The 13,632-nt window shown below is 32.7% G+C and overlaps 1 protein-coding gene across 2 annotated transcripts in view; it reads left to right on the forward strand.

Moving 5' to 3' along the window:
* DPY19L2 (dpy-19 like 2) overlaps positions 1–13,632 on the forward strand; it is a 77,499-nt gene that overhangs the window by 41,524 nt on the left and 22,343 nt on the right. For both annotated transcript variants that reach the window (XM_031674310.2, XM_072964683.1), the window contains exons 11-16: positions 162–248; positions 3,402–3,461; positions 5,930–6,010; positions 8,026–8,127; positions 9,176–9,247; positions 11,625–11,671. In XM_031674310.2, coding sequence (XP_031530170.1) covers positions 162–248; positions 3,402–3,461; positions 5,930–6,010; positions 8,026–8,127; positions 9,176–9,247; positions 11,625–11,671 — 449 coding nt within the window. The remainder of the gene's footprint in view (positions 1–161; positions 249–3,401; positions 3,462–5,929; positions 6,011–8,025; positions 8,128–9,175; positions 9,248–11,624; positions 11,672–13,632) is intronic.

Consider the following 13,632-nt stretch of genomic DNA (forward strand, 5'->3'; position numbering starts at 1 on the left):
ATAAATATGTTGAAATTCTGTTATCACTTGGTCAAGATCTATCTTTTAATCTTATTTATGCAAATAAAATTTGTATTAGAAATGATACATCCCTGCAGAAAAAGACACATTATGCTGTCTGTCTAATGACTATAAAATGTGTTTTTTCCTTCAATTCTTAGATTTCAGTTCTCCTTTGTTTTGTGTTGATGTTTGGAAATCCAATGTATTTATCGTCTTATTATTCTTCATCTTTGTTAATGACATTGGTAAGTGTTTCTTAAGCTCATGAAGATTTATTTTTAACCTGTCAAATAGCAGTTTACCCATCTCATAGATTTAGGAGACTAAACAGGGCCCTTTCTGGATTATTACTCACATGAAAAGTTTTCCCCAGATAATACTTTTTCCCTGTCTCATCCTTGAAAAATAATATAATGAAAGTTTACATTTTTAAGGCAATGCCCAAGTAAATTTTTCTTGAACTCATAAGGTAATAAGGCTTACTTTTTAAAGTATGCCTTAATTTATGATAAAAATTAGTTATTTCTTTCGGAAGTCACTTCAAGTAGGCTAAATACGTATTGAAGTGACACTACCATTGCCCAGAGCATTTTTGGAACTCCTCTGAATTGCCTTCACAGACGGTGGCACATTCTTTGCAATATCCTCAATGGTGGCAAATCTTCACCTTTCAAGGGTGGATTTGATTTTTGGAAACGACCAAACTCTTGTGAAAAAGATGGGTGATTGGGCATGACAATAAAATAATAAGACCAATTTTCTTGCAACTTCTCTGAAAGTTGTTAGTAAAGAGGAGTTCTGAAATGTTTTGAGCAATGGCAACATAATTAGAGAGGTATATAGTTTCCTCATGTGAATTACTTTGATGAAATAACACTCATTTGAAGTTATATTTGGAATGGTGGTTCAGTAAATCAGTTTTATTACCTTATAATCACATTTCTGGTATTCATAAGCCAGAACCTGGAATGTTCTTCCCCTTGGAATGTTCCTGGGATGTTCTCTTTCCACAATAATCAGAAATGACACTTACTACAGAAATACCAAAATACAGCACTTTTCCATGTATGGTGCATTGGTGGAATCTTTTGGGATGTAAGTTTTAATTTTTTTTCCCCCACAACTCTTTTTTTGCTTCATAGTAAGTATTCTTCTTTCTCTCTCCCAAAAGACATAGGCTCTTTCTTTTCAACATTTTGTCAAACTTTTCCAGCGTTACAAAGTAGAGGACTTATAATAGTGTGCTCATCCACCTTTTTTTATGAAAACATTTTTTAAAATATAACACAGATATAGGAAACTTCTTAAAACAAATGTTTTATATACTGACTTAGTTCTGACCAGTACTGATAATTACTGATAAGTGAACTATTTGGCAAACATCCTTAAACTACCATCAAGTCAAAACTAGAATTTTTCTAACCATTCTAGAAGCCCTCCCTGTAACCTGCCTCAATTATGACTCCCTTGCACTCCTCTAAAACAGTAGTGTCTGTCTTGACTATGGTAATCACATCAAACTTTTCTTTATAGTTTCAGCATTTACGTTTTTATTTTTAGCTACAGGTTTTCAATATGTCTCCTTGGTTTTTCCCCCAGAAAATTTATTTGTTGAAGAACCTGGGCCATTGAACATGTGAAGGGTTTTGTCTTGGTTTTTCTCTCGGAGTCCTCATGGTGTAGCTTTACGTCTTCCTTTGTATTCTGTATTTATAATATATTAATTATTGGGTCTAAAACTTCGACAGGTTCAGATTTAATCCCTTTGGCAAGTCTATAATCAGGATGCACGTATTATCTGATGACTCTGGTTTTATGATAGCAGCCATCAGTGCTTAATACCAGATCCATTAATTCAGTAGGGATGGTAAAATGGTGACATTTTAGATAGAAATCTATTTTAAATATTATCTCTCACTTACATGAAGGCAGCATACCACTATGTTTTGTGTTTTGATTTATCAGTCTATCCTGGGTATCACTTAACAACCTATCCTGGATATTACTCCATATCTGTTCATGGAGATCTTTATTCTTTCCTATAATTTCATAGTATATATTCTCTTCTGCATGCTCTATAGATAATTTAACCACTGTTCTATGTCTGGGCATTTGGGTTGCTTCTTGTATTTCGTGTTTACAAACAGTTTTGCAGTGTGTAATCTGGTGCATTTATATTTTCCTGTTGTTGAAAGTTCAGGAATCCTGGCTCACGTAGGACTAATTAGATGATGCAAAGTTCTCCTCCAAATCTAAAAAATACACAGGCCTAAGATTTCAGTTTCTCATTGGAAGCTTTTTTTTTCCCCAACACAAACTTGGGAATAAACAAATGCCTTATCAACTTGTAAAACAGTAGGAGGAGTATTTCCATTCCCTGCATGCCTTTGTCGATTTGGGCTGCTTTAACAAAAATACTAGACTGGTTGGCTTAACAGACGTCTATTTCTTAGTCCTAGATGCCGGCAAGTCCAACATCAAGGTGTCAACTGACTTAGTTCTTGGTGAGGGCTCTCTTCTTGCTTTGTAGACAGATATCTTCATTGTATTTTCACACGTTGGTGAGAGGCATCATCTCTCTCATGTCTCTTCTCAGAAGGGCCCTTAATCCCATTTATGAGGGCTCCACCCTCATGATCTAATTACCTCACGGAAGTTCCACCTCTAAATATGTCACATTGAGAATCAAGATTTCAACATATGGATTTAATGGAAGGACATAAACATTCAGGTGATAGCACTAAGGGTATGGTTTTGGGGAACCCCAGCTGTATGCATGAGTCTTAATTCTAATTTCTTACCTTTCTTTCATAGTCCCAAGTTCTCTTCTGCTGCCCTCCCTTTTAATACAAGCCCATATTTGTAGCCCCCTTCTACAGACCGCCTCAAAGACTGCCATAGGTTCTCTCCTAATTAATGTTTTAGTTTTTAAAATGACCTTTTTTTCTCTGACACCTGGAAGATTCCTTTTCTTTCTTATAAATTCAATTAGGCATTTTCTTTAACATTTTAAAATATTTGAGAGTTTGGAGAGGAAGGGTTTTCGTGTTACTTTAGACCACTTATTTTGCTAGGTAACTGACGTATACATTTGTATGGACGTGCCTCCCACATACCATCTACCTCCTCAGAGTGTTGCTCTGCAGAAAATGTCCTAAGTAACTCAGTGAGGAATTAAGTTGATTCTAGAGTCAACTTTTTGGTTTACAAAGCATTTGGCTCTCACTCCAAGGAAATTTTCCATGTCCAAATTTGGAAAAATCAACAATTAAGAAGGAAAATGGCTGGTAATAGCCAAGATGGAAGGGGGTGGCCGTGTAATTTTTGAAATTTATCATTCATATGAACTATAAATGTTAATTTTATTTAATTGTTTTATTTTATATCATGCATTTTAGGTGATAATTCTAAAGAGAAATAAACTTCAAAGATTGGGAGTATCTGAACTCCACTTTTGGGTAAGGTTCAACATTTTTAACACAGTTTCTTCAATTTTTTTTTTCTTTCTATAAACTGAATACAGATGACATACTTTAAAAATTGAATGATTTATAGTGAATAAATCTTACAAATAGCTACTTAGTTAAGGTGGGAAATAGTCCTTATCGACATCTACAAGTCATTTTCAAGAGGTTAGTTTATTTCAGTGCTACCTTCAGTCCTTTCTTCCTTTACCTTTCATTCTGCTTTACACCTACTACCTTGCTTCTTAAATTTATTTCTATTTACTTTGAGTTTCTCTCTTTAGATTTACTAACCTTCTCTTCAACATAACTCAGTCTGTAGTTCTGTCCCCACTTTCCCTTTTTCTTTTTTCTATATTTACCCATCATGTCTCTTTCCTTCAGCTTCCAACTTTAGCCTCTATTATTTTTAGCCTTTTAATGTTTTCCCTACAATCTCCCAGTCCCTTCTTATTTCAGCTCAGCCACTACCTGATCTTTGTTTGACTTCTTCTCAAATAGACAAATGGATGGCCCATGTTACCTCTATGTTTATGTGTTATGTTATAAAGTAAAATAGATACATTAGTAGGTAGGCACTGCAACTACTAATTCTTGTAATATCAGGCAGAAGACATTCATTCTTTTTCTCTGGGTCTTTAATGTATCCCTATTAAAAAATAAAATCTGCTGTGTTGTAGAACTGTGTAATTACATGTCATATATTGATAGGGTAAAACTGGAAAAGTTATGGTATGATAATAAGGTAGATTTCCACTTAGAATACAAAAGAACAAAACGGAATTAATTGCCGGTTTCTCATTGCTGGAAGCACTTCTTCATCCCCGATGGTGAAAATACACTTAAGTTGTTGACATGATCCTTCTAATATATGATTTTTTTTTTACTTCAGAAAAATCGACAGTGATTATTTTTTTAAGAGTAAACCAAGAAATCAACAAAATTTAAAGATTTTTGTTTAATAATTAAACTCAAAAGAAAGTCAAAATCTTAATTACAAATCATTGAAAAATGACAGTGAATAGAACAGTGTCTGTGGACATTTAGGAGATTCTGCCAAAGTTGTACTCAGAGGAAAATTTATTGTCTTGAATATTTTCAATTTTAGACTGAAAAAAATTAAGTTTTCAACATAAGAATTTCAAAGAAACAAATCTAAGAGAGAAAGTTAAAATATAATGAATGTTCAGCTTATATTTGTATTTTGAAACTGATATAATTAATTCTGTCAATATCTTGCAAACGGAAAAAGTGAATCATGGTAGTCATCTAAACAACACAAAAGATATTCTGGCCCCTTATGGCTTTTTTTGAGAAGACAGTCAAAAGAAAAAGCAAAGATATTTTGTGAACTAATACTTTTTCTTACAAAGACACCTGTTTTGTTACTCCAAGTAATTCTTACATGCTTGTGGAATAAAGATTGTATTGCATATCTTGCTCTGTCATAATTGGAAAACTTGAAGATGAGGAGGTTCTTAGGTTTTTGCATCGAATGGCATTGAAACAGTATATAGAAAAAATGGTCACTTAGGATTGATCATAATCTAATTTTCATATTCCTTGCTATCATGTGGTAAGTTACAAGAAAGATTCTTTTTTTTCACCTTCCTAGGTATTAAGTATTCTCTATTTTTAGCTTTTATGTATCTTTAGCAAAGGTAAATATTTACAACATTAAGCCTAAGCAAGTACTTTCAGACCTAAGTGATTCACTTGACAGTTTTCCTCAGTAGGAAGAAATTCAGTGCTTAATAGGAGATCCCAATTTCTGATTACGAGGTAAATATTAAACTGGGTTTATGAAATTTACTCAAAAACACCAAGAGGAACTCAGTGTGTATCATAAGGAATGAGAACCCTTACAAGAAGGGAAATGAAACCTCACTGATAATCTAAATCTCAGTACTAAGGTCAGGCAAGGACAGTATGTTAAGCTTATTCTTACTCATGAACATGGATTTTAAATTCCACCTAGACTGAAAACACTCTATGGATAAAAATGCAAAATAAAAGGTTAACAACTCAAGAACAGCCATATAGGTATATGTAAGTGATAGTCCATTCTTACCAAATTGGGTTCATCCCAGGAATGCAAAGACAACAAGATGGATACAGATAGGTGTAAATACAATAGAAGAATATTCTCCTGAGTGTTTCCTTTCATGTGTTTCCTTTGGTTTATTTTGTTATTCTTTATCTAGATATTTGAGTCAAAGTGTTAATTTATCTCTACTCTTATTTTTATTGATAAAAGTTTTTGGTGTTATGAGTTTTGTTCTGATCATTGTTTTATATGTCTCCCTTAGCTTCTAATGTGTAGTTTTCATTATCATATTTTAAAAAAATTTTTAAGTTTGTGTTTCCCTCTCACTTAAGACTTGTTAATTGAAGGTTTGTTGATTACCAGGATGCAGGGCCTTTTGTTCCTCAGCCTTCTATCTATTTTGTTTGTATTCTAGGTAATTCAAGGTTGTGCTTGGTTTTGTGGAACAATCATTTTGAAATTTCTGACATCTAAAATTTTAGGTGTTTCAGACCATGTAAGTACTTTCTAGCTAAAACATTAAAATTTCTATAAATATGTAGTTGGATAAAGACTTTTAAACCACCTGTTTTTGCCTCTTCATTTTATAGAGGTTAAAGTGCCTTCTTCAAGGTCTCAAGATAGTTATTTACTGGCAGAGTCTGTACTGAAACTCTGCAGTTCAGTGATTTTTTCAACCCACCAAGAAAAAAGTGTATCAATGAATTTTGACTTAGCCTTCCAGGAAAAAAAATATATTAAGTAGTTGCTTATATTTTGGTTAAAATACAAATAATTTATTTAGTAAGTTATTAGTTTGTTGTAAATGTTAACATATGAGCAGTCTGTACTCAGCTTTGAAATATAGAACTTAAAATCTCAATATAGTTTTATTTATAATCATAGATTAAAATTAAGATATGATTTGATATTATTGAAGTTTTTCTTGTATAAAGATAATGATAAAAATTATCTTTTCATCTTCTAGAAAACATATGGACCATTTATCCCTCATGCATGGTGTTTCTGTCTGTTTTAAGGCTAATACCTTAAATAATGGCCCTTTTAAAAGCATAAGTTCCTATTAACTAATTTCTTTAGAGAATAGAAAATAATGCATGAATTTAACTTTCATTTTCAGCACTTTGTGTTTGGATATGAGCATAGAAGAGTGTAGCATACAATAACCCACTCTGAAATTCACCTTATCTAGCACTCTTCAATTAGGACCCTATCTCATGCTGAAGTTGCTTCAACTTTAACAATGGATTATGGTAGTTACTCTCTAAAAGGCCCTGTGTTATCACTGTCCAGTAGATTTGAGCCTGGATACATGTTCATGTTAAATACAATTTCAAAATATAAAGATTTATTTGCCATTTATTGTTACCTCTGCATAGTGGTTTATTAGGTTTCTTTGCTGCTGTTGTTCTTTTTATTGTTCTTAATTTTTATTCTGTAGGGGATATATATTTTATGGTAAACTATATTTACCTCTAAATTATTTTTTTATCTACTAAATTGACCTGTGATTTTTCTTTCTTGCCTTACTCCATATTGTCACCCAACTCTTTACAAATCCTAAACACACACAGACATTCCCTTGGTATTCTTAAGTGACTTCTGTGTGACAGCTGTGAGACAGACGTGAAACTAAAGTGGTTTGGTTAAATTATTATTAGTCACCAGGCCTACTGTAAATTAGAAAAATTAAGTCAACTCTAAATTATCCTTGGTACTGGTAGATAAGGGGAATCATGAGTAAATAAAAACCATAGTCATCAAAGTTGATATAAAATAATTCATGTCCTTATAAAGTAATTTGCATTAATGCCAGATATTTTTCTTTTTCTGGCCTTCTGAGAAACCAGTGTGAAAATAATTGTCTCACTGAAGTAGGTAATAAATAAAGAGTAGAAAATAGGAGTTCTGCATTGGATTTGGTTAGTGGTGTTTATTTTAAAGGCCTTGGAGATCAAGTAACGAAATCAGAGTGGTATGCATAGTTATCATTCTTACGAAGAATAACTCTCATATTTAATGGCTTGAATGTATGTCTGAAAAATTCAAGAAACACCAAAGATTGTGAGCAGTGTCTGAGGCTTTGTGAAAATGACAGTACATGGAAAATTTGCTGATGATTTACAATTTGTAGTGAAAGGAGTTAACATGAAATTTTTTTTTTCTTGGTAATGATCTGATTATAAAGTTTCATGATCAACTGCATGGTGATTTGTGTCAAGCAAATGTTGATTTTAGCTCACTTCTCGTCTTCCCTGTTTATTTTTCCTGACCTCATTTTCCTTTTCATTTCTCTTGATACTTCTCTTTGTTTTTATTTTCTTTGTAATTCAGGGCATAGCATGTATGGTTCACTGTATTTTTGTTGTTTGTTTTCTTTGAGGGGCATCTATGTACCTTGGATTTATCTTCCTTTTAGACTTTTTTTTTTTTTACTGTTACATCAAACCAGTTATTATTGACTATAATTATTTGTGTAATTTTAATTTGTTTTACTTTATTTTTTTCCAGATACGCCTGAGTGACCTTATAGCAGCCAGAATCTTAAGATACACAGATTTTGATACTTTAATTTACACTTGTGCTCCTGAATTTGACTTCATGGAAAAAGCGGTTTGAAATTTCTTTTTTTTCCCTTCTCTATGGATATGATGGGTTCTTGCTCTTAAGTTTTCCTTTTAATCTGAAACTCAAAATTTTTATTCAGAAACACCCAACTTACTTACTTTATCATTTTTATGGTAACTTTTGCTAGTCATATGGCCTTCCTCACTTGTTTTCTTATGTGTAAAATCAGTAAACAATGGCCCCTACCAAGGAGAGGGCATAACATACTATATGACCCACAGTGAATTATTATCATTACAGTTCAATTACTTGTAATAATCTAGATCAGTTGGAAGTATGGGACCACTCAGGAAAAATAAACCCACATTCTCATTTTTGTTATTTAAAAATTTCACTAAATATCCCAAATATTATAAAATTTTAAAATAAGATGTTGCCAAGAAAGTTATACTACTAACCTTGTATTATTCTCTTACCTATCCAATTCATTCAAAATTGATTACTGACCACTAATTATCTGTGAGGCAGTATGCTATAGGAATACAGAGAGAAAAATGACTTGGTTCCTCCCTTCAAGAGATATGTAATTTAGTTACATGGTAAATCACTCTCTGCTATCATTCATGAGAATTATCTGACTGCTGATATTATTTTAGTACTTATTTATACTTACAGTAATTACTTAGGCTAACTGTCTCCCTTGTTAGTTCTGTAGTTTCACAAATGAAAGCAATAGAATTTTGCAGCCCAGGAAATGATAATCTAGGGCCCAGGGATCAGTAAACATACATTTTAAAACTTTCTATTATATAAATAAGGGAAAGATAAAACCAAAAGAAAGGAAAAAATAATATCCATGGCTAATTTCGGTTGAATAGTTATTATCACTAAATTTTTTGATATACTTGTTATAACTTTTTTTTATCATTTTGCTTCTTATATTAGAAGATGCAACTTGATAAGTATGTATTCTGTTAATGACAAAGATATTTTCACCTTTACAAAATTGTATTTTGACACTTAATTTGATATAGATTTTTCCTCATTTAATGTAAAATTTAATAAATGTTTTGAAAAATTTGGTATATTTCAGACACCACTGAGATACACAAAGACATTATTGCTTCCGGTTGTTATGATGATTACTTATTTTATCTTTAAAAAGGTATTTAAAAATTTTTTTTGCTTGCTTTTGGGTTCAAGACCAGGACTTAGATTAATGTTAATAGCTCAGAATTCTGTCTTTTTAGGGTGACCTCTTCCCCTCCCTACAAAACATTTTTTATTCGGATTTTTCTTTATCTAGTATTATGTGCGGGTTTTTTTCCCTGAAAGCCAAGTTTGAAAAGCTATTTTTATCTTTTCTTTCAAAAGAAATTTGTTGATTATTCTCTATGTACCAAGAACTACATTAACATTGTAGGTACACTTGACAAATAAGACAGGCCCACCCCTATTTTGAAACTCATGGTCTTGGAGTAGGGAGGGAAGAGTAAACAAATAATTAAAGAGTTGCAATTGTTATAGGTACTATAAAAGAAAAGTACAGTGGCCACATTGGTATCCTTCACATATAAAGCACATTCAAAGAAATATTGATCCATTCTGAGAAATGAATAGGAGAAATTTTTATAGCCATTAAAAAAATCATTCTCTATTGTTCACTGTTTTCACACTATTATCACAATAGAAGAAATAATGTTTAAAATAACACTGGAAGATCTTTTTGGTCTGGGAGTGGTTTATCTGAAAGCCTGATTAAAGACAGTGGGTCCGCAGTTTTTAGCAATTTTGAACCATCTTTATTTATATCATTTTAAAGTTTTCCTACATTAAGTCAGTGTGTATTTATTTTGTGCTTTTAAGCAGATAGCAGTAACATTATTTCTCTATTGCTTGGTCCTGTTGAAGCCAGTGTTCTATATTTAAAGTCAAATTGCATATCTTCTCTATGTAGTTGCAGTTCCCACATTTCTCATTGCTTTGTTTTCACATAGACTATGAATAATTTATGACCGAGAAAGGCATCTTCCTCTATATCTCTGTTGTTTTACCCTTAATCTAGTTCCCTAGGGACCACTTGGAAAGAGTCAGGGCAGGTAGAGGTAATGAGAAGGCATGGGTAAACTACACACAAGATGGCTGCTCTCCATTGCTCTGGCCCTACCTAACTCAAGTTGCAGATTTTCTCCACTAGCCTGCTCTAGTCCATCATGGCAAATTGTGGGATTCTTACAAGGCTCCACCTGGAGGGACTATTGCAGGAATTAACTATTCAGTGGGGAGATATCTAGCACAGGAGAAAATGATAACTAGATCTACTATTAACTATTTAAAAAAAATTAAGATCTAAGATCCAAGACTCATAAACATAATACTAGCCCCAAAACACACCACAGCTCGAACCATGCATGTGCACTAACAGGCTCATGCATCCGTGCCTTCCTGCGGCTGTTAAAGCTTCACTCCTTTCTGCATCCACATAAACCCTTCAGCCTTTATCATTCTATTGTGGCTTATTTTCCATCTCAAGGATACTTCTGGTGTTCATTTAACTATTACTTGTGTGGAATCACTTCTGGGAAGGAAAGGAGGAAGGCATGTCTACTATAATTTTCCTGTGACAATATTGAATCTTGGTCTCCTATAAATGGATATATTCTATTATCTATACCTTTCAATAGACTTTTGCTTGCCGAAATGATTGTAATCTCATTTATGTTACTTGAAACATTCTTCCATGCAGGATGCTCTTGAATCAGTGGGAGACATTAAAAATTCTAAACTTAGATTTCATTTAACATTAGAGTCCAAATTTAACTATGTATTTTTTCAGAATTTATCTGTGACTTTACAAACCACGTATCATGTAGAGTGCAAAATTTCAAGTTCCCCGTTAATTTGTTTATCTTAAGTTGTGTATAATTGCTGCTAAAGTCTTTTTGGCCAAAGTTGGCATCCACATTCCCCTTCACTCCTTCCTCTCTCCCTCCCTCATCACCATCTGGTACATTTTGATAAGTGTTCTCAAGGCTTCGGTAGCAGTCCCTCTAGGCTGAGATAGATCAGGGAAGCAGATATGCCACAGCTAATTTTATAGTAATCGGGAGTTTTGAGTGAAGTTGGAATATAGACTGTGTAGATAGAGATTCCTAATTCACTTGGAAGGTCAAGATAAAATAGTCTCTCCAAGTACCTGGAGGAAGCTGCCGCCTTTGTGGAAGCAAATCCCCCACCTACAGCCCACCCGTCTCCCAGTACAATATAAACTTAAACTCTAGTAAGAAGTTATCCACATATAAAAGCTTAGAATTTTAGAGCTGAAAGATTTACTCCAATACTTTTCTTTTTTAATGGAAAAAGAGGTTACAACTTCAGGAAATTATCTGCTTGAGGTAGAGTTGGGATCAAACTGTTCCTGAGAACTCACTTTAACAATAAGAAGACTTCTTCCTAGTGGGGGTGTTTATATTAATGAATCAGGGCATTTTAAATGTCAGCTTAATTCCTTAGAAGTTTCATTGATTTGGTTCTATTCACAGGCCTTTCGTGATATTTTGTGTGTGTTATCTACAAACACTTATCTAAGGTAATTATATCATAGTTGTTTTTAAATCATACCATATTCAGTTATTAAATAATTTACTGTAATATCAGTTTTCCAGATGAATGTAATTAAACTTCAGCATTATGATTTAAAAAGGAGACATGCACCAAACTTAGATGTTTTCTTAAAAAAAAAGATTGAATGTATTATTCTTATGGCTATCTCTCTTTTGTGTATTTGGACTTGTTTTGGAGGTATTTATATTTGTGAATTAACTCAGTTTAAATTGATCTAGTTTAATTTTCATATACTACTGCAATTTAAAGTCAGTAAAAAGAAGTAAGCTAAAGTTTTATTTTGACAATTCTTTTTTTAACCTTCAAAGAAAGCATACTTATTAGTTTTTCTGAATATTCATGAAATAGTTTTTTTCCTACATTTATGGTTAAAACTATTTGTTTTATCACATTTCTTTGCAGTTTTAGTAGTCACTAGAATTATGATATAAACATATGTGAGAAAATATAACAACTCAAATAAATCATACATTGCTACAGGCATGAGAAGTAAATCGTGAAGAAAACTTCCTTCTGAGGAAAATCTTAACTCAACTTACATTTTATGTTTGTAGATATGTCCATTAAATTGGTTGTTTTTATCAAAATTTATTTTTTGGACAGTTTTAGATTTACAGAAAAATTGTGAACGTAGTACAGAGAGTTTCCATGAATCCTATACCCCATGCTTATATTTTCAGCAAACAGTTTTGAATGGTTGTCAGAAGAACTAATTAGAATCTTACGGTTGAAATGGTACAAATTTCATTTGTTGAAATCATTTCCAAATCAAGAGGGTAAATAGATTCACCCTACTTTGTTCTACTCAGATGGACCTCAGGGGAATGTGTCTTGCCATTCTAAAAAGAGTATTTTTAGAGCCCTGAAAACTATTCACATAAGGACTGCAAAAAAAAAAAAACTTGGGATATTTAATTGGATAATAGAAGATTGAGAGCTTCATGGCAGCTGTCTTCAAATATTTGAGAAGATGTAGTCTGGAAGAGGACAGACCTGAGGGGGCCAATTGGTTAAAGACACTTAACTCAAAATAAGGAGGTCTTTCTTGGTGATTACATTCCTGAAAGTGATAGCTCTCTCTATGTATATGGGCAGAGGGGTCCTTTAAATCACAAAAATTACACAGTTGATTGTTGAAAAACATGAATTTGAACTGCACTTATACATAGATCTTTTTTCAGTAGTAAATACTACACTACTAGTAGATCTGTGGTTGGCTGAATCCTGGGATATGGAGGAACCAAGTATATGGAGGGCCGAGTGTAATTTATACTTGGATTTTCAACTGTGCCCCTCACCTCCATGTTGTTCAAAGGTCAACTGTACATGCTTGTAGTAACACAGTCAGACAAAATGGTATATCAGGAAAAGAGGAAATGTTCTCCTCTCTTAGATGCATTCCTCCTTGGTACTGATTGTAAGTGGCTTTGTATGTATCTTTCCAGAAAACAATTCCAAAAACACAATGTATTTTTTTAAATGGTATTATTCTGTAACTTTACTTTCTTTTAACAACATATCTTGGACATCTACCTAGGTCTTCCTCATACTTTGTAGTAGCCTGCACATTTTATTGTTTATCATCATGAGTGACTACTGTCTACTAAGCCATTCCTACATCAGTGAAGGTTTAGATTATATTTATCTTTTTGTCATAACAACCAATGCTATAAGTAATTAACATCCTTGTACATATTCGTTTGCACACTTATTTCAGTGTTTAGAATATTTAATATTTGGAATATTTTAAATGAGGCTGCTTATGGGATCATAAGATATGAATACTTTACAATTTGATAAGTGCTGAGAACGTATAATGTTAAGAGTGTCCATGTTCTGCATCTCCATGAACACCAGTATTGTTAAACTTTTAATATTTTCTAACTGATAGTTTTTTAAAAAGTAACTCGTTTTATTTTACAAGCC

Source organism: Vicugna pacos, chromosome 7, assembly GCF_048564905.1.
Source record: "Vicugna pacos chromosome 7, VicPac4, whole genome shotgun sequence".
Taxonomy (NCBI): domain Eukaryota; kingdom Metazoa; phylum Chordata; class Mammalia; order Artiodactyla; family Camelidae; genus Vicugna; species Vicugna pacos.